At 30.5% G+C, this 23532-nt stretch overlaps 1 protein-coding gene across 1 annotated transcript in view; it reads right to left on the bottom strand.

Annotated features, from left to right (window-relative positions):
• The window catches only part of LOC142240137 (uncharacterized), a 328529-nt gene that overhangs the window by 209208 nt on the left and 95789 nt on the right, over positions 1 to 23532 (bottom strand). Inside the window, 1 exon segment of the mRNA XM_075311847.1 lies at positions 6136 to 6310. Within this exon segment, the coding sequence (XP_075167962.1) occupies positions 6136 to 6310 (175 nt within the window).

A 23532-nucleotide genomic window follows, 5' to 3' on the forward strand; every position in this document is an offset into this window, starting at 1 on the left:
TGCCAGTAAACCCAGGTTCAATCCCTGGTCGGAGCGAAAAAGTTTTTCAAATTGTAAAAATTAGATAATAGGAAAATAATAGTGTAATAAAACATATGGATGAAAAAAAGTGAAATTGGCTGAAAAAAATTTTTTTTTTTCGCTTTTTAAATCTCTTCATTCAAATTAACTTCCAAAGCACTTCTTCTAAGGCAATGCAAAGGATCCAAAAAGTGAGTACTTCCGTCCTATGACAAGCCCATGTAAAATTCATTGGAGATGATCCAAGTTTGCACTACTTCCGGATCACAGATTGGGGATCCAAACTACTTTTTTGGAAGCTCTTTTTTTGCTGGGTAGACATAAAATTTTGATAAACTTTTTGTGTATAAAACAAAATTTTGCAAAATTTTCTATAGAAATAAAATTTTGCAAAATATTCTATAGAAACAAAATTTTTGACTCAATTTTCTATAGAAATAAAATTTTGACTAAATTTGCTATAGAAATGAAATTTTGACAAAACTTTTTATAGAAATAATATTTTGACAAAATTTTCTATAAAAAACACTAGTTTGCACTACTTCCGGATCACAGATTGGGGATCCAAACTACTTTTTTGGAAGCTCTTTTTTTGCTGGGTAGACATAAAATTTTGATAAACTTTTTGTGTAACAAACAAAATTTTGCAAAATTTTCTATAGAATGAAAATTTTGCAAAATATTCTATAGAAACAAAATGTTTGAATCAATTTTCTATAAAAATAAAATTTTGACTAAATTTGCTATAGAAATAAAATTTTGACAAAACTTTTTATAGAAATAACATTTTGACAAAATTTTCTATAAAAAACAACGTTGAAAAAATTTTCTGTCAATATTCCACATATGTATATGGCCTTAAAATAAAATAAAAAAAAATAATTTCGATTGTTCGAAATATTTCAAATAAATTGATATTGGCATTAAAATGGATCGATCCAGCCCATCTGGTAGTCTAACATTCTAGGAAACATAAAAAGATAGCCGTAATTGGAAGTTGATTTTCATTTACAATCATGCTGTACATTGATCGAATGAATAACGCAATGGAAACTAATTTGCGTAAAAACTTGCTTAGTTACAAAAATGTGAAGTGTTTTAAAAAATTTGATTTAGTCAGAGTCGAGTAAAATTTTTACGACTCCGACTCCAGCAAAATCTTCAGACTCCGACTTCAAGACTCCGACTCCGGCTCCATAGCCCTGGAAGCTAGTATATTTGATTCATGGTAGTGGGTATTCTAGATTCAGCCCGGCCGAACTTACAGCAGTATAGACTTGTTTAACAAAAAATTTGTGGGTTACAATTTTGTTAATTTTTTTTCAAACATTTTGGTTGTTCGTCTTACTGGTAACAGATTTTGTTTATATAGGAAATGTTTACGATTGTTTTCTTTAGCTTAATTCCCCCTGCCTCCACAAATACAATCTCTTTTGATAATTTGCCAAAATTCCCAAAATTTAATGAAATTAGATGCTATGGTATTTATATTCAAGGTTTTTTTTCTCATTTCATTTCTCTCTCTCTCTCCCTTTATCAATTTGAAATGTAAGCAGAAAAAAAAAACTTTTCTCATTATCCACGTGCCCCAAAAATACATCGCCACCTGTTTCATATTCGGTGTACGTAGCATTGGTATTTTTTTTCCTTTATGATTTCGATTAAATTCACTTTGTTGGTTTCGTTTACTTGTCATGTCTTCAAAGTCTGAAGATTGAAAAGCAAACAAAAATGTGAGCGAGGAGAGAAGAAACAAGAATATGCCTTGACACTGCCGACCAGGGAAAAGAGAAGAGAGAAAAAATGTTCCAATTTTTTTTTTTTTGTCATCGAGGACCACATTCCCTTCACCTAAGAGATTGGTTCCACTATGACAACTCATTTAATTAAATTGAGCACGTTCTTCCAGAGAAGAATCTTTTTAAATTGATTCGAATTGAGTCAAAATCGAATAACGAATCGAATTTCAATTGATTCCCATTCCCAACTGATGATGATGATGATGATGATGATGGTGAGGATGATGTATGCATGCCTTCCATATGCATATTCGTTTAATTTCCAGGCGTACAAGGCTTACGATATTTCCAAGCCATCAGCCTCTTCGAAAATTCTGACAATATGTTTGCAATTCTTGCAATTTACTGTGTTATGCTTAATTTACTTTATCTTCTTGTTATATCGTTTATTTATTTACTCGGTAAGCAGGGATAAAGAAAAACTCTTTTCTTCTCTTCAAGGATAAGCGCATGAAAAGTTTTCGAGTCAAGCCATTAGTAGAACAAAGCGAAAGCAATGCAAATAAACTGAAATGAAGTGTCATTGATGGATTCTTATCTTCGATTTAACTTCGAAGAAGAACACTTGCAAAAATACAACTCAAGAAAATAATGAAACAATTAAGGGAATGCTGCAGACATTGGATATGAAGGCTTTAGGAGAGCTTTCCAATAAGAAATGCTATTTTGATATTCAGAGAAGATGTTCATTTTTATTTGATGGTTAGCATGCCCGCCTTGCATACAAAAGGTCGTGGGTTCGATTCCTGCTTCGACCGATCACCAAAAAGTTTTTCAACGGTGGATTATTCCACCTCAGTAATGCTAGTGACATTTCTGAGGGTTTCAAAGCTTCTCTAAGTGGTTTCACTGCAATGTGGAACGCCGTTCGGACTCGGTTATAAAAAGGAAGTCCCTTGTCATTGAGCTTAACATGGAATCGGGCAGCACTCAGTGATAAGAGAGAAGTTCACCACTGTGGTATCACAATGGACTGAATAGTCTAAGTGAGCCTGATACATCGGGGTGCCACCTAACCTAACCTAACCTAATCGAATTTTTATTCTATAATATAGGGTGGCTAATATGTAATGCAGCAAACAAAAGCGCTATATATTTATACAATTTTATACCCCTTCACCATAGGATGGGGGTATATTAACTTTGTCATTCCGTTTGTAACACATCGAAATATTACTCTAAGACCCCATATAGTATATATATATTCTGGGTCGTGGTGAAATTCTGAGTCGATCTAAGCATGTCCTTCCGTCCGTCTTTTGAAATCGCGCTAACTTCCCAACGAAACAAGACATCGACTTGAAACTTGGCACTAGTAGTTGTTATTGATGTAGGTCGGATGGTATTGCAAATGGACAATATCGGTTCACTTTAACGTATAGCCCCAATAAAAACGGACCCCCAGATTTGGCTTGCGGAGCCTCTAAGAGAACACATCGGTCCATAATTATATATAGCCCCCATATAAACCGATCCCCAGATTTGACCTCCGGAGCCTCATGGATGAGTAAAATTAATCCGATTCGGTTGACATTTGGAAAATGGTGTTGGTATATAGTCTCTGACAACCATACAAAAATTGGTCCACATCGGTCCATAATTATATATAGCCCCCATATAAACCGATCTCCAAATTTGGCTTGCGGAGCCTCTAAGAGAACCAAATTTCATCCGATCCGGTTGAAATTTGGTAAATGATGTTGGCATGTGGTCTCTAACAACCATGCAAAAATTGGTCCACATCGGTCCATTATTATATATAGCCACCATATAAACCGATCCCCAGATTTGACCTCCGGAGTCTCATGGATGAGCAAAATACATCCGAGTCGGTTGAAATTTGGTACGTGGTATTAGTATATGGTCTCTGACAACCATGCCAGATTTGGTCCATATCGGTTCATAATTATATATATCCCCCATATAAACCGATCCAAAGATTTGACCTCTGGAGCCTATTAAAGGAGCAAAATTCATCCGATCCGTTTGAAATTTGGTACATTTCGCTAGTGTATGGCCGATAACAACCCTGCCAAAATTGGTCCGTATCTATATAGCCCCCAAATAAGCTGATCCCCAATCACAGAGAAATCACGATTGCCACTCGATCCAAAAATAATCTACCAAATTTTATTGCCATATAACATTTTGTCAAAATTTTATATTTCTATAGAAAATTTTGTCAAAATTTTATTTTAATACAAAATTTTGTCAACATTTAATGTCTTTAGAAAATGTTGTCAAAATACAAAATTTTGTCAAAATATAATTTCTATACAAAATTTTGTCAAAAATTTATTTCTATAGAAAATTTTGTCCGAATTTTATTTCCATAGCAAATTTTGCCAGAATTTTATTTCTGTAGAAAATTTTGTCAGAATTTTAATTCTAAAGAAAATTTTCTCAGAATTTTTTTTCTGTATAAAATTTTGTCAAAATGTAGTTTCTATAGAAAATTTTGTCAACATTTTATTTTTATAGAAAATTTTGTCAAAATTTATTTCCATAAAAAATTTTGTCAAAATTTTATTTTTATAGAAAATTTTGTCCAAGTTTTATTTCTATAGAAATTTTTGTCAAAATTTTATGTCTATAGAAAATTTTGTCAAAATTTTATTTCTATAGAAAATTTTGTCAAAATTTTATTTCTTTGGAAAATTTTTTCAAAATTTTATTTCCATAAAAAAATTTTGTGAAAATTTTATTTCTATAGAAAATCTCGTCAAAATTTCATTTCTATAGAAAATTTTGTCCAAATTTTATTTCTATAGAAAATTTGTCAAAATTTTATTTCTATAGAAAATTTTGTCAAAATTTCATTTCTATAGAAAATTTTTTCCAAAATTTTATTTCTATAGAAAATTTTGTAAAAATTTTTTTCTATAGAAAATTTGTCAACATTTTATTTCTATAGAAAATTTTGTCCAAGTTTTATTTCTATCGAAAATTTTGTCAAAATTTTATTTCTATAGAAAATTTTGTCAACATTTTATTTCCATAAAAAATTTTGTGAAAATTTTATTTCTATAGAAATTTTTGTCCAAGTTTTATTTCTGTAGAAAATTTTGTCAAAATTTTATTTCTATTGAAAATTTTGTCAAAGTTTTATTTCTATAGAAAATTTTGTCAAAATTTTATTTCTATAGAAAATTTTGTCAAAAATTTATTTCAATAAAAAAAATTGTCAACATTTTATTTCCATGGAAAATTTTGTTAAAATGTTATTTCTATAGAAAATTTTGACAAAATTTTATTTCTATAGACAATTTTCTCAAAATTTTATTCCCATAGAAAATCTCGTCATAATTTAATTTCTACAGAAAATTTTGTCAACATTTTATTTCTGTAGAAAATTTTGTCAAAATTTTATTTCTATTGAAAATTTTGTCAAAGTTTTATTTCTATAGAAACCTTTGTTAAAATTTTATTTCTATAAAAATTTTTGTCAACATTTTATTTCTATAGAAAATTTTGTCCAAATTTTATTTCCATAGAAAATCTCGTCAATATTTCATTTCTATAGAAAATCACGTCAAAATTTTGTTTCTATGGACAATTTTCTCAAAATTTTTTTTATATATAGAAAATTTGTCAAAATTTTATTTCTATAGAAAATTTTGTCAAAAATATATTTCCATAAAAAATGTTGTCCAAATTTTATTTCTATAAAAAATTTTTCCGAAATTTTATTTTTATAGAAAATTTTGTGAAAATTTTATTTCTATAGAAAATTTTGTCCAAATTTTATTTCTATAGAAAATTTGTCAAAATTTTATTTCTATAGAAAATTTTGTCAAAATTTTATTTCTATAGAAAATTTTGTCAAAATTTTATTTCTATAGAAAATTTTGTTAAAATTTTATTTCTTTGGAAACTTTTGTGAAAATTTTATTTCTATAGAAAATTTTGTCAAAATTTTATTTCGCTAGAAAATTTAGTCAAAATTTTATTTCGCTAGAAAATAGTGTCGAATATTCGAAATGTTGCAAAGTCCCTTAAAAATATAATCAACGTAAAAATAAACATGTTCCTTCAAAAAACAAACCTAGTATTTCCTCAACGGTAATTGCCTTATTTTGTATCACCCTTTTCCAAAACAATTGTAGCCTTTAAATATTTTAATGCCATTTAACTCTAAAACTTGCAGAAACTTAATAGAACATTAAAAGCTTAAAATGAAAGTAATTAAACTCTGATATTACACAAGAGAATTTGAATATTAGCTTTAGGGCATGTCACCATCTGTAAAAGTTTTTTTTTAGATTATATTACATACGCTTAGTAATTTTAAATAAAATTTGCTTTCTTTACTTACTTAAAATGATAAGTGCCATTCTCATAACCGAAAAAAGGCACTGTGTACGTTAACATCCATATATTGCCACCACCACAATCATAGTAAGGTTTGGACCAACGGCCATCTTCGTATTTAACCGCTAAGGTGTCATCTTCGATACGTTCATCCGTTTTATTGGAATACAAGTGGAAAGCTAAAAGTAAAGGAAAATCATTAATTAATATTGTGGGGTATTCAAAAACAGAAACATAAGTCAAATTCAAGTTAAATCACAGACAATTCGATTTTCCATATATTCAGCTAACTATTCAAAGCTGAAAGAATTAAGGCATAAATATATATGGCACATATGTCTAAATATGAAACGATTTTTTTCTAAAATCAATATCGCAGGCCCCTGAGCCAAAGTAGGGTAATGTGACAAATTTGAGGACGATTGGTCTTAAATTGAGAGCAGTACTTTGAACCCAAACACCCATGGACAAACAGACAGACGGACATCACTAAGTCGACTAAGATTTTGCTTCAGAGACACTTCAATTTCGAGCTCTACTTTGAAGGCAAAAACACATGGATTACACAGACTGAGAATTTGGTTCGAATTGAATCGAATTTAATTCATATTGTAAGGGATGATTCACGGATTGCTTCCTCTGCACAAATTGACAAACATGGTCCCCTGTTCCACAGTACTCGTGTAGAGTTTAAAAATTATGCCCACACCAAAATTGAAAAATTTAAGTTGTAAATAAAAATATTCTTGTACAATATCAGATATTTAATTTATTTATAACAGAAACAAAAATCTCCAATGAATCTTTAAAATCTTCTCATTTCCATTTATTAAAAAAGTCATTAAATATAATTTTAAAGCTATAATTAAAATTGCATTTATTGCAACTTTTAAATACAAAAAAAATGTCGCAAAATAATCTGGGTTTTTACTTCAATATTATCCATCAATACTCAAAAGATTTTGTATACATTTACATGCGGATGTAAATGCATATGTATGTTATATGTATGTAACAATTTATGTATGCATCTTTAAAAGATTAAAGACTGAACATTAAATAACATCTGCCATTTATATTGCAGCAACATCGTATTTTATTTTTTGCCTACTGTTGGCCTAGGGCCAAAGTTCTTCTTCGTTTATCGTAAATAGGAAACGGATATTGAAAATATAAATATACATATATGTATATATACACACATACACTCCCATATAAAACTCTGGCAATGACATGAAAAAAAAAACAACTCCCAAAGCATACAGCTGAGTTGATATTGTATCTCACCACCAGATGTGGTTCTATTAAGAGTTCTTAGAACTGAATTCACTGAAGAGAGTGAGATTGCTATGCCCAAGAATTCTTTGTAATAAATTATACATATTTTTTTAATGATTCTTTTAAAGCCTTTTAACAAAAATGTTTGCACACATATAGTGACATGTTATTAAATTCAATTTTCTACAATATGTATTTAATCATAAATTATTTTTATTTAATTTAATTAAGTTACATGATTTAATTTAATTTTCAAGCTGAGCTGATGCGATAGTCAATTGATGGCATTTGGCATATTTGAATGGGAGTGGGAGTTATTAATAAGGGAGTGTGATTGTTTTATCGTTAGTGCCATCTACCATTTAAATGTGAATAATTATTTATCTTATCATTGCTCGTTACTGTAATACTGGCAGTGTTGCATACAGGGTTTCCACTCGAGCTTAAAATAATGCATCAAAATTTCGAGAAAAAATTCCAAAATAACTACCAAACAAAACCATCTTATTTTGTCAAAATTTTATTTCTATAGAAAATTTTGCACAATTTTATTTCTATAAAATTTATTTATAACAAAATTTTACTACTATAGAAAATTTTGTCAAAATTATATTTCGTTTTGTTTGTTATTGTTAGCTTCTCTTCAATCGTTATTGTTGTTTTTTATCTCAGCTTAAAGCCATGCATTGACTAAACTACAAGTGTACTTTTCCTCTGTTGGTTAAGCTACACTTGTAGTTTAGTCAATGCATGGCTTTAAGCTGAGATCAAAAACAACAATAAATTTTATTTCTATAGAAAATTTTGTTAAAATTTAATTAAAATTTTATTTCTATAGAAAAACTATGAAAAATTTTATTTCTACAAAAAAATTAGTCAAAATTTTATTTTTATGGAAAAATTTGTCAAATATTTATTTCTATAAAAAATTTTGTCAAAATTTTATTTCTATAGAAAATGTTATCAAAATTTTATATCTATAGAAAATTTTATCTGAATTTTATGTCTATAGAAAAATTGTGAAAAATTTTATTTCTACAGAAAATTTAGTCAAAATTTTATTTCTGTAGAAAATTTTGTCAAATTTTATTTCTATAGGCAATTTTGTCAAAAGTTTATATCTATAGAAAATTGTATTAAAATTTTATTTCTATAGAAAATTTTGTCGAAATTTTATTTTTATAGAAATTTTTTTCCAGATATGATTCTATAGAAATATTTTCAAAAATAGAAAATTTTTTCAATATTTTTTTTCTATAGAAAATTTTTTCAAAATTATATTTCTGTAGAAACTTTTATTAAAATTGTATTTCTATAGAACATTTTGTTGAAATTTTGTTTCTACAGAAAATTTTCTCAATATTTTATTTCAATAAAAAATTTTGTCAAAATTTTAAATCTATAGAAAACTTTGTCAACATTTTATTTTGTGTAAATAATTTGGTCAAAATTTTGTTTCTGTAGAAAATTTTTGAAAAATTTTATTTTTATAAAAAACTATGTCACAGTTTTATTTCTATAGAAAATTTTGTTAAAATTTTGTTTTTATAAAAAATTGTATCAAAATTTTATTCTCATATTAAATTTTGTCAAAATGTTATTTCTATAAAAAAAATTAAAGAAAATTTCGTCAAAATTTTATTTCTGTAGAAAATTTTTTCAAAATTTTATTTCTATAGAAAATTTTGTCAAAATTTTATTGCTGTAGAGTCCTAATAACTATAGGACCGGGAGCCACCGTGGTGCAATGGTTAGCATGCCCGCCTTGCATACACAAGGTCGTGGGTTCGATTCCTGCTTCGACCGAACACCAAAAAGTTTTTCAGCGGTGGATTATCCCACCCCAGTAATGTTGGTGACATTTCTGAGGGTTTCAAAGCTTCTCTAAGTGGTTTCACTGCAATGTGGAACGCCGTTCGGACTCGGCTATAAAAAGGAGGTCCCTTGTCATTGAGCTTAACATGGAATCGGGCAGCACTCAGTGATAAGAGAGAAGTTCACCAATGTGGTATCACAATGGACTGAATAGTCTAAATGAGCCTGATACATCGGGCTGCCACCTAACCTAACCATAGGACCGTGATTGCATAGCATCAAAAAAGTGGACGAAAAAAAGCCGTTACAGCACCAGAAATTATCCGAAAAGTGAAGGTCAGATTTAATGGTGGTAGAAAACTTGCTTGGGAGCTAGAGAACGGAATATTCAAAAATTGGCTTGAACTAAAGCCATTGAACTTCCAAGGATTTGCTTCGTTTGCACGAAACTTGCCTGTTTTCGAATTTGATTTACTCCTAAAAGAATCCATTCCACAGTGAGCAGTTAGTGCCTACTTCTACCGGGAAAATGTAATAAAGTCAGTATTGAAGACCTGGGTGAACATAAGGATTTCGATCGAAGATCATGGACATTCCAACATCACTGAGAACCATCGCACTCAGTATGCTTTGATCAAAAACGACTTAAAAAGGAGGTTCCTCGGTTCATTTCTATCGAACAATGGTCACCATAATCTTTGGATGTGAATCTGTAGGAATTTTGCACCGCCTGCCGAATATTATCGGGAAAGGTTCTTAAAGACGGTATTAAAGCCCTGGACAGACAAACATTTCGGCCACATATTGCAAATATACGCATTTTCTTATAGTACCCTCTTCCACAGAGTGGTTCATGCAAAAATATAAGATGTCCATGTGTCCACTGCTAGATAGCAAAAATTTCCAAAATTCCTCAAATTGTCCTATATCTATAATACATAGGTATCACTGGGTAAATCATAAATGCACTTTTGCCAAATTGCATAAAATCTCTCCCATTATTTCCATATTTTTACTAACATGTTTTTCATCCCAGCGCGTTATCCACTTTAATTTTACTTGTAGACAATTTGTAGTAGTGAACAAGTATATAAGGCCGTAAGTTATGCACCCACCACCATGGATTGCATAGAAACTTCTACGAAAGACTGTCCTCCACAATCGAAATACTTGGGTTGTGGTATCTTAAAACTTCTTAACATCGTTTTCCAAATTATGAGTTAGTCCATACGTGGTATATATTAGACAAAGAAGTTATGTATAGTTAAGTCTACAAATAATTACGAATCGATATGGACTTTTTGCACGGTACGTAGAAAGCCAGAATTGAAATATGGGGGTCTCTTATATGAGGGCTATATACAATTATGTACTTGATGTGGACCAATTTTTGTGTGATTGGAAATCGATTTATCTGAGGGATATATATAACTATAGACCGATATGGACCTAGTTAGGCATGGTTGTTAACGGCCATATACTAGCACAATGTAACAAGTTTCAACTGACTCCAAGAGACTCCAAAACCAAATCTAGGGATCGGTTTATATGGGGGCTATAAATGATTATGGACTGATATGGACCACTTTTGGCATGGTTGTTAAATATCATATACTACCACCACGTACCAAATTTCAACCAGATCGGATGAATTTTGCTTCTCCAAAAGGCACCGAAAGTCAAATCTAGTGATCGGTTTATATGGGGGCTATACATAATTATGGATTGATATAAACCAATTCCTGCATGGTTGTTGGATACCATATACTAACATCACGAACCAAATTTCAACCGAATGGGAAGAATTTTGCCCTTCCAAGGGGCTCTGGAGGTCAAATCTGGGGATCGGTTTATATGGGGCCAATATATAATTATGGACCGATTTCGACCAATTTTTGCATGGGAGTTTGAGGCCATATATTAACACCACGTACCAAATTTCAACTGAATCAGATGAATTTTGGCCTTCCAAGAGGCTCCGGAGGTCAAAGCTGGTGATCGGTTTATATGGGAGCTATATATAATTATGGACCAATGTGGACCAAGTTTTGCATGGTTGTTAGAGACCATATACTAACACCATGTACCAAATTTCAGCCGGATCGGATGAAATTTGCTTCTCTTAGAGGCCTCGCAAGCCAAATCGGGGGATCGGTTTATATGGGGGCTATATATAATTATAAACTGGTGTGGACCAATTTTTGCATGGTTGTTAGAGACCATATGCTAACACCACGTACCAAATTTCAGCCGGATCGGATGAAATTTGCTTCTCTTAGCGGCCTCACAAGCGAAATCGGGGGATCGGTTTATATGGGGGCTATATATAATTATGGACCGATGTGGACCAATTTTTGCAGGGTTATTAAAGACCTTATACTAACACCATGTACCAAATTTCAGCCGGATCGGATGAAATTTGCTTCTCTTAGAGGCCTCGCAAGCCAAATCGGGGGATCGGTTTATATGGGGGCTATATATAATTATGGACCGATGTGGACCAATTTTTGCGTGGGTATTAGAGACCATATACTAACACCATGTACCAAATTTCAGCCGGATTGGATGAAATTTGCTTCTCTTAGAGGCCTCGCAAGCCAAATTTTGGGGTCCGTTTATATGGGGGCTATACGTAAAAGTGGACCGATATGACCCTTGTGGACCGATATGACTTGTGCCAAGTTTCAAGTCGATAGCTTGTTTCGTTCGGAAGTTAGCGTGATTTCGACAGACGGACGGACGGACATGCTCAGATCGACTCAGAATTTCACCATGACCCAGAATATATATACTTTATGGGGTCTTAGAGCAATATTTCGATGTGTTACAAACGGAATGACAAAGTTAATATACCCCCCATCCTATGGTGGAGGGTATAAAAAGGACCTCAAGTCGCTTCAGATTTAATTACAAGTATACAAGTATATTCAATCTATATACAGCTACCAATAAATATGATGAATTTAAGATACCAATAATTTTGGTCCAGACGGTGGTGAAGGTTATAATCGGCCCCGTCTGACTTTAGCCATCTCTTACTTGTTTGATTTTAATTTTATTGTTACATAAATTTTAAATATCATATTAACTAAGTTAAATTTTCTTAATTTGGTTTAATTTTATTTCTTATATTTTTACTATTGCCTTTAATTCGATTGTCTTCCAAAAAAAAAATATTTCCTTAATTATGGGTTTCACAAAGAGCCAGCCTAAACTTAACACAAAGTCATAGCACTTACACATAATCCACTATTGTGTATCCGCGTGTGTGTGGATCTACGTATAATTGTGGTAATTGTAATTGCACTAAAGTCTATAATTTTCTGTGGTCAATTCTACAACAAACAATAGCATTGTATTGTTGTATTTATTTGGTTGTTGCTGTAGCTCTTTAATTAAAATAATTGAAAGCGATATCAAATAAAATTACAGTTTGTAAGTACGATATTATTACCCATAGAGTGTGCTAACCAACTCTTTCAACTCTCTTGTTGGTTGGTTTCATTCGTAATACAGTAAACGAACATTCCACGTGGCAAAACCACACAATTTTAATTAAATGTTGACGATGAAATCAATGGTCAATGGTAGTGAACACATCATATGTGACATATGATCCCATTAGGAGGTACATATACGGGAACTAACCTCTTGAACCTAAAAACAGAAATCTATATTTATTATACGTATGCAGCCGGGAAACCACATTTATGTAAAATAGCATTTGCAAGAGCGTTTTGATGCTGCAATGCAAGGAGCTTTGTGGTAATTGTGAATTGATTATTATAAGAAATTTATTACATTGTAAATAAATTATTTTTTTTTTTTGATAATGATTTATAGAATAAATTTTATGGACATTTTTCGTTAATATGCCAAACTTGGTCTAAAAATCGCCACAAAATGAAATTATTCAAAATTATATTGAATTGAATGTCATTATGATGGAATTGATGTTGTAGCGCTTATGAGTTGATTTATTGCGAATTTTCGGCAAATAAATCTACTCAAGTGTTTAGGTATATAGGACATATTGCAATGAGAGCAGATTTGTAGATGTTCTTATTTTTTATATGTCCAATTAAAAAGAAGCAAATTTCAAATATAAAATTCAAATATAAATACTTACGGCCAGGACGAATCGTATATACCTTCCACCATGGACTGTGCAGAAAGCTCTACTAAAGACTGTCATCTAAAATACAATTACATGGGTTGTTTTAGCCCATTTGGAAGTAGATTAATTACCTACATAAAACAATTAAGTTCTTTATCGGTCCGTCTTCTGTCCCGCTAACTTCCTATCGACTTGAAACGTGGTACAAGCAGAAAATATCGATGTAATGGTATGCAATTGGGCCATATCGGATTATTTTTAAGTATAGCACCCCATCAAAAAGAATCCGAATCGACTTACGCTCATGATCGCCACAGATGTTAGAATTGTAGATTTTTTTACTGTTTGGTAGATTAGTAGAATTCTTGATAGGTTAGGTTAGGTGGCAGCCCGATGTATCAGGCTCACATAGACTATTCAGTCCATTGTGATACCACATTGGTGAGCTTCTCTCTTATCACTGAGTGCTGCCCGATTCCATGTTAAGCTCAATGACAAGGGACCTCCTTTTTATAGCCGTGTCCGAATGGCGTTCCACATTGCACTGAAACCACTTAGAGAAGTTTTGAAACCCTCAGAAATGTCACCAGCATTACTGAGGTGGAATAATCCACAGCTGAAAAACTTTTTTTGGGTGTTCGGTCGAAGCAGAAATCGAAACCATGACCTTGTGTATGCAAGGCGGGCATGCTAACCATTGTACCACGGTGGTTCCTTAGAATTCTTGATGCTTTGGTAGATTTTGCAGTATATTCCTTGCCAGCTAAGAGGAATTTCACATATTTTCTATAGAAATAAAATTTTGACTAAATTTTCAATAGAAATTAAATTTTTATATAAAATTTCTATAGAAATAAAATTTTGACAAATTTTTCGATAAAAATAAAATTTTAACAAAATTTTCTATAGAAATAAAATTTTGAGAAAATTTTCTGTGGAAATAAACTTTTAACAAAATTTTCTGTAAAAATAAAATTTTTACAAAACTTTCTATAGAAATAAAATTTTGACAATATTTTCTATAGAAATAAAATTGTGACAAAATTTTCTATAGAAATAAAATTTTGACAACATTTTCTATAGAAATAAACTTTTGACAAAATTTTCTGTAGAAATTAATTTTTGAGAACGTTTTCTATAGATGTAAAACTTTTAACAAAAAAAAAAAAATTACAAAAACAATTTTTACAAAATTTTCTATAGAAATAAAATTTTGACAAAATTTTCCGTAAAAATAAAATTTTGACAAAATTTTCTATAGAAATAAAATTTTGAGAAAATTTTCTATAGAAATAAACTTTTAACAAAATTTTCTGTAGAAATAAAATTTTGACAAAATTTTTTATAGAAATAAAATTTTGACAATATTTTCTATAGAAATAAAATTGTGACAACATTTTCAATAGAAATAAACTTTTCACAAAATTTTCTGTAGAAATTAATTTTTGAGAACGTTTTCTGTAGAAATTAATTTTTGAGAACGTTTTCTATAGATGTAAAATTTTAAACAAAAAATCGTATGGAAAAAAAATTTACAAAATTTTCTATAGATATAAAATATTGACAAAATTTTCCGTAAAAATAAAATTTTGACAAAATTTTATATAGAAGTAAAATTTTGACAAAATTTTCTATAGATGTAAAATTTTGACAAAATTTTCTATAGAAATACAATTTTGACAATATTTTCCATAGAACTAAAATTTTGACAAAAGTTTCTATAGAAATAAAATTTTGACAAAATTTTCTATAGAAATTAAATTTTATTAAAATTTTCTGCAAAAAAAAAATTCGACAAAATTTTTTGCAGAAATAAAATTTCGACAAAATTTTCTGAAGAAATAAAATTTTGAGAAAATTTTATGTAGAAATAAAATTTTGAAAAATTTTATATGGAAATAAAATTTTGAAACAATTTTTTTTTTTGGAAATTAACAAGTATATACGGCCGTAAATTCAGCCAGGCCGAATCTTATGTACCCTCCACCATGGACTGCGAGGAACCTTCTACGAAATAGTGTCATCCACAATCGAATTACTTTAGTTGTGGTATCTTAAAACTTCTTAACATCGTTTTCTAAATTGTGAGTTAGTCCATACGGGGTATATATTAGACAAAAAAGATATGTATAGATAAGTCTACAAGTAATTACGAATCGATACGGACTTTTGCCCGGCACGTAGAGAGCCAGAATTGAAATATGGGGGTCGCTTATATATGGGCTATATACAATTTTGAACTTGATATGGACCAATTTTTGTGTGATTGGGGATCGATTTATCTGAGGGCTATATATAACTATAGACCGATAGGACCTAGTTAGGCATGGTTGTTAACGGCCATATACTAGCACAATGTACCAAATTTCAACTGACTCGGATGAAATGTGCTTCTCCAAGAGGCTCCAAAACCAAATCTCGGGATCGGGTTATATGAGGGCTGTATATGGTTATGAACTGATACGGACCACTTTTGGAATGGTTGTTAAATATTATATACTACCACCACGTACCAAATTTCAACCAGATCAGATGAATTTTGCTTCTCCAAAAGACACCGGAGTTAAAATCTGGGGATCGGTTTATATGGGGGCTATATATAATTATGGACTGATATGAACCAATTCCTGCAAGGTTGTTGCATACCATATACTAACACCACGTACCAAATTTCAACTGAATCAGATGAAATTTTGGTCTTCCAAGAGGCTCCGGATTATATTATATACTACCACCACGTACCAAATTTCAACCAGATCAGATGAATTTTGCTTCTCCAAAAGACACCGGAGGTAAAATCTGGTGATCGGTTTATATGGGGGCTATATATAATTATGGACCGATGTGGATCAATTTCTGCATGGTCATTAGAGACCATATACTAATACCATGTACCAAATTTCAGCCGGATCGGATGAAATTTGATTCTCTTAGAGGCTCCGCAAGCCAAATTGGGGGATCGGTTTATATGGGGGTTATATATAATTATGGACCTATATGGACCAATTTCTGCTTGGTTGTTGGATACCATATACTAACACCACGTACCAAATTTCAACTGAATCAGATGAAATTTTGGTCTTCCATGAGGCTCCGGAGGTCAAATCTGGTGATCGGTTTATATGGGGGCTATATATAATTATGGACCGATGTGGACCAATTTTTGCATGGTTGTTAGTGACCATATACTAACACCATGTATGAAATTTCAGCCGGATCGGATGAAATTTGCTTCTCTTAGAGGATTCGAAAGCCAAATTTGGTGGTCCGTTTATATGGGGGCTATACGTAAAAGAGGACCGATATGGCCCATTTGCTATATCATCCGACCTACATCAATAACAACTACTTGTGCCAAGTTTCAAGTCGATAGCTTGTTTCGTTCGAAAGTTAGCGTGATTTCAACAGACGGACGGACGGACGGACATGCTCAGATCGACTCAGAATTTCACCACGATCCAGAATATATATACTTTATGGGGTCTTAGAACAATATTTCGATGTGTTACAAACAGAATGAAAAAGTTAATATACCCCCATTCTACGGTGGAGGGTATAAAAATATTGACAAAATTTTCTATGAAAATAAAATTTTGATAAAAATTTATATAGGAATAAAATAACAGACAACATTTTCTACAGAAATAAAATTTTGACAAAATTTTCTATAGAAATAAATTTTTAAAACAAAAATATATAAAACAAAGTTGCATAGAAACAAAATTGGTTTGACTTCAACTATCACATTAGTTGTTCGAAGTAATTTTTAATTGTGAAAACTTGTCAAAATTTTATTTCTATAGAAAATTTTGTCAAAATTTTATTTCTATAAAAAATTTTCTTTATATAGAAAATGTTTTGAAAATTTTATTTCTCTAAAATATTTTACAAAATGTGTATTTCTATAGAAAATATTGTCAAAAAAAAATTATTTCTTCAGATAACTTATTTTACCTCTACAGAAATGTTTTTCAAAAATTTATATCTATAGAAAACGTTCTCAAATTTTATTTTTATAGAAATTTTGTTAAAATTTTATTTTTACAGAAAATTTTATCAAAATTCTATTTCTACAGAAAATTTTGTCAACATTTTATTTCTACAAAAAATTTTGTCAAAATTTTTTTTTATAGAAAAATTTGTCAAAATTTTATTTCTATAGAATAAACATATCAATTGGAGGCCCAAATTTCAGCCGGATTGGATGAGATTTGTGAATCCATGAAACTCCAGATATTTACAAACAACGCCCATTTACAAACAAAGATTTCTATAGAAATAAAATGTTGACAAAATTTTCTATAGAAATAAAATTTTTACAAAATTTTCTATAGAAATAAAATGTTGACAAAATTTCTGTAAAAATAGAATTTGAGAACGTTTTCTATAGATATAAATTTTTGAAAAACATTTCTATAGAAGTAAAAAAACGAATGAAAACAGCGGAAGCACGCTCAAAATAAACCCAGCCAACTGCACTCAAATCGATGATTTGACGGTGGCAAAGGAAAAGAGATATGTTTGTACGAATTTATTTCGGCATGAGCCGGCTATCATGTAAACCCTTTTTTGGAAGGTTCAAGTGTGGTTCACTGTTGGGTTTAGTGAACTGCCTGAATTTATTCTGATAATTGGTTGATAGTTGCTGCAAGTAGAGGATGCTGATGAGGAATGTGGTAATTCCGAAACGTGCGTCCATCCAACCATCTTGCAGTCTATAGGGCTTTGCCCAAATAAATTTGACAAACATTCTTTTCCTCTGTTGGTTAAGTTACACTTGTAGTTTAGTCAATGCATGGTTTTAAGCTGAAATCAAAAACAACAACAATGATTAAAGAACAAACCCAACAATAACAAAGCAAAACGAATTTTTTTTTTCTGTATAGATATTTTCTTCTATAGAACATGTTTTAAAAATTCTAGTCCTATAGAAAATTTTGTCAAATTTTTTTTTTATAGAAAAGCTTTTAAAAAATTTATTTCTATAGAAAATTTTGTCAATCTGTTTTTCCTATAGAAAATTTTGTTAACATTTTATTTTTATAGAAAATTGTGTCAAAATTTTATTTCTATAGAAAAGTTTGTCAAAATTTTATTTCTATAGAAAATTTTGTCAAAATTTTATTTCTATAGAAAATGTTGCCAAAATTTTGTTTACTTTAGAGATTTTTGTCAACTTTTTATTTCCATAGAAAATTTTTTCAAAATTTTATTTCGATAGAAAATTTTGTGAAAATTTTATTTTTCACAAATTTATTTGTGTCAAAATTTTTTTTCGATAGAAAATTTTGCGAACATTTTATTTCTACAGAAAATTTTGTCAAAATTTTATTTTTATAGAAAAATTTGTCAAAATTTTATTTCTATAGAATAAACTTTCGCATATCAATTGGAGGACCAAATTTCAGCCGGATTGGATGAGATTTATTAATCCATGAAACTCCAAATATTTACAAACAAAGCCCATTTACAAACAAAGATTTCTATAGAAATAAAATGTTGACAAAATTTTCTATAGAAATAAAATTTTGACAAAATTTTCTATAGAAATAAAATTTTGACAAAATGTTTCTATAGAAATGAAATTTTGACAAAATTTTCTATAGAAATTAAATTTGACAAAAGTTTCTGTAGAAATAAAATATCGACAATATTTGTTTGTAAATGGAAAATCTGGAGTTTCATGGATATATAAATCTCCTCCAATGCGGCTGAAATTTGGGCCTGCAATTACCATGCGAAAGTTGATTCGTAACGACTCGTAATTATTTATGGACTGTTCTTTGTATAAACCGATCAAAAAATAAATTGGCTACAATAGATATTTAATCTGCATTTTTATACCCACCACCATAGAATGGTGACGGGGGTATAATAAGTTTGTCATTCCGTTTGTAACGCATCGAAATATCGATTTCCGACTATATAAAGTATATATATTCTTGATCAGGGAGAAATTCTAAGACGATATAACGATGTCCGTCTGTCCGTCTGTCTGTCTGTCTGTCTGTCTGTCTGTCTGTTGTAATCACGCTACAGTCTTCAATAATGAAGCAATCGTGCTGAAATTTTGCACAAACTCGTCTTTTGTCTGCAGGCAGGTCAAGTTCGAAGATGGGCTATATCGGTCCAGGTTTTGATATAGTCCCCATATAAACCGACCTCCCGATTTGGGGTCTTGGGCTTATAGAAACCGTAGTTTTTATCAAATTTGTCTGAAATTGGAAACCTAGAGGTATTTTAGGGCCATAAAGAGGTGTGCCGAAAATGGTGAGTATCGGTCCATATTTTGGTATAGCCCCCATATAGACCGATCTCCCGATTTTACTTCTTGGGCTTATAGAACCCGCAGTTTTTATTCAATTTACCTGAAATTGTAAATCTAGAGGTATTATAGGACCACAAATACGTGTGCCAAAAATTGTGGGTATCGGTCCATGTTTTGGTATGGTCCCCATATAAAACGACCTCCCGATTTGGGGTCTTGGGCTTATAGAAACCGTAGTTTTTATCAAATTTGTCTGAAATTGGAAACCTAGAGGTATTTTAGGGCCATAAAGAGGTGTGCCGAAAATGGTGAGTATCGGTCCATATTTTGGTATAGCCCCCATATAGACCGATCTCCCGATTTTATTTCTTGGGCTTATAGAACCCGCAGTTTTTATTCAATTTACCTGAAATTGTAAATCTAGAGGTATTATAGGGCCACAAATACGTGTGCCAAAAATTGTGTGTATCGGTCCATATTTTGGTATAGCCCCCATATAGACCGATCTCCCGATTTTACTTCTTGGGCTTATAGAACCCGCAGTTTTTATCAAATTTGTCTGAAATTGGAAACCTAGAGGTATTTTAGGGCCATAAATACGTGTGCCAAAAATTGTGTGTATCGGTCCATATTTTGGTATAGCCCCCATATAGACCGATCTCCCGATTTTACTTCTTGGGCTTATAGAAACCGCAGTATTTATTCAATTTACCTGAAATTGGGAATCTAGAGGTATTGTAGGACCACAAATACGTGTGCCAAAAATTGTGAGTATCGGTCCATGTTTTGGTATGGTCCCCATATAAAACGACCTCCCGATTTGGGTCTTGGGTTTATAGAAACCGTAGTTTTTATCCAATTTGTCTGAAATTGGAAATCTAGAGGTATTTTAGGACCATAAAGAGGTGTGCCGAAAATGGTGAGTATCGGTCCATATTGTGGTATATCCCCCATATAGACCAATTTCCCGATTTTACTTCTTGGGCTTCTAGAAACCGTAGTTTTTATCTGATTTGCCTGAAATTGTAAATATTCTGGTATTTTAGGCTCACAAAAACGTGCATCGGATTAAGTTTTTATCGGTCCATTTGGTAATGCCTCCATATTTACCGACTTCACTTCTTGAGGGTGTAGAAGGCGCACTGATCATCAAAATTGCTTGAAACTCAATGTAAAATTTCCAGATTTTACTTCTACAGATTTAAGATTTCAAATCAAGACGTTATTTTATAATTTTCTTGCACACTTACAAGAGATGTTAATGATTCCTCTAAAACTCAAACAAAAATGGTTCTTATAAATCCAGAATCTGATATAGTCCTCATAGTTGAAATCTTTAAATTTATCTTCGGGAAGTGTCCTCAAGTCCTCAAGCCCTCCTGAAATTTCAAAGGAAACCCTAATATTTGGTTCATGGTGGTGGGTATTTAAGATTCGGCCCGGCCGAACTTACTGCTGTATATACTTGTTTGATCTAACATAGATGCCATAATTTAGAAGACAGTGTTTAGAAGTTGCAAGATGCCTTGCCATCGACAATTGTTACCCCAAACACAGGTAATTCGATGACAGTCTTTGGTGGAAATTTCTAAAGAATCTATGGTGGGGGTATATAAGATTCAACCTAACCTAACTTTCGGTCCTATATACTTGATGTCTCAATTAAAAATTAATTGGAATAATTACTTTCATAGTTATAGTCAGAACAATTTTTTTCTATGTATATTTCAACTTTGTCTTATCTGTTTTATCAAAATTATATTTCCATAATTTTTTTTTTCAAAAATTTATTTCCATAGAAAATGTGGTCAAAATTTAATTTCTATAGAAAATTTTGTCAAAATTTTATTTCCATAGAAATTTTTGTCAAAATTTTATTTCCATAGAAAATTTTGTCAAAATTTTATGTTATAGAATAATTTGTCACAATTTTATTTTTATAGAAAATTTTGTTAAAATTATGTCAAAATTTAATTCTATAGAAAATTTTATTTCTGAAGTCAAAACTATTTTTTATGCTATTTTCTATGCTTATTCTAACTTTGTCTTATCTTTTTTTAACAAAATACAAATTTGACATCTATGTAATTTTATTTATAAAAACTGTAGCAAAAACATCATAAACTATGTCCTCTAATTACAAATTAAAAATGTCAGTAAATGAGATAGTCATTTATTTCAAGTTTTAAGTGCTCTTTTCAAGTTTTTCATTTTTTATTTTATTTTTCTTAAAGATTTTTCAACTTTATTGCTAATTGTGTTTGTTTGATGTCTGCTTGTGTTTGTTTTTTGTCTTTTTCTTCTCTTAGTAAGTTTTTCTCTTCTTTTATTTGATCAAAGCAAAAATAACTTAAAGCTCATAAACATTTAAAGTGCCAAGAAGACGAGTACGAATGGGAAAAACAAATTTTGTTGTGCTGGTGTCATCACATGCCAGATATATTTTATTTCGGGATTTTCTTTTTTTTTTTTTGTTGTTGTCTTTTAAACTAAAACAACCCCAAAGCGAAATACTTGAAGAAAACTTGTGAACTTTGAGACAGTTTATCGTAATGACAACATGTGTAACTATATCCTTGATTTAAGCTGTGGCAAACAAGTTAATTTCTCAAAACATTTGAATAAAGACAAAACTTAAACACAAGTGTTTGACGCCTTTCAAGAGTACGGAAGAGTAGATGGAATACACTGAAAAAAACTGGTTGTCTACTTGCAAAGATTCTATTGTAATTATTTTAATGTTAAATGTAAAAAAAAGAACTGGAATATTGCTCTAATGATCCACAGAAAAAACTCGATCTTATGTACAAATTATTAGTTTTTACAAGCAAAAATTATTAGAAAAGTCTGAAAATACATACAAAATTAAATATCATCGCATTTAGGGATAATGCCAATAATATTGAAAATTTCTTCCCAATTTCGTAGCACAAACTGACCTTAGAATCTGATATGTAAAGATGGGCATCTTTACATATCAGATTCTAAGGTCAAAGTCGAATCTACTTGCTCTACAAACAGAACGGTTTTATCGACTTCTGGTCAATGAAAGCAATTTTGTTTCATAGAAATGCGTCTTCTATGTTATGCAAACCTAACATTTGTGTGTAAAGGAACAAAAATCTTTATGTTAAAGCCCAAATTTTTTTCAGTGTAAATAGTGAAAGATTTATCTTCGAAATGGATATAGAAACTGAACAGTTGGGTGTAATTTTTTAGTTTGTTCGTCAACAGATAGAGAAGAATTTTATACAACATTTTTCTTTTGTTAATCTTTCAAAGCGATAGTTTGTAGTTTCGATATATTAGGCTGTAAGGAAAAAATATTTTGTGCACAATCGAATTATTTGGAGTGCGCTAACAATTGCCGATGAAAAATCATTAACATTGTCTTCTAAATTATATGATAGTCCATATAGAGTCCTGGTTCAAGCAGTAAAATATTGTGATGTCTATGTAGTATTTAACCAACATGGACCGGATCGAACGAAAAATTTCGTTTGATTCACTTGGGGGTCGTTTTGCTAAAGATGGTCCGATGTGGCCATTTGCAATACAATTTCAATAGAAAATTTGTTGGAAAATTGTATTTCTAAAAAAGTTTATTTCTACAGAAAATTGTATTTCAATAGAAAATTTTGTTAAAATTGTATTTCTGCAGAAAATTTTTTGAAAGTTTTATTTCTACAGAAAATTGTTTGAAAATTTTATTTCTACAGAAAATTTTGTCAAAATTATATTTTTATACAAAATTTTTTCAAAATTTTATTTCCATAGAAAATTTTGCCAAAATTTTATTTCTATAAAAAATTATGTCAAAATGTTTTTTCTATAGAATATTTTGTCAACATTTTATTATTATAGAAAATTTTGTCAAAATATTATTTCTATAGAATTTTTTTTCAAAATTTTATTTCTACATA

This window comes from Haematobia irritans, chromosome 5, assembly GCF_050003625.1.
Source record: "Haematobia irritans isolate KBUSLIRL chromosome 5, ASM5000362v1, whole genome shotgun sequence".
In the NCBI taxonomy this organism is placed as follows: domain Eukaryota; kingdom Metazoa; phylum Arthropoda; class Insecta; order Diptera; family Muscidae; genus Haematobia; species Haematobia irritans.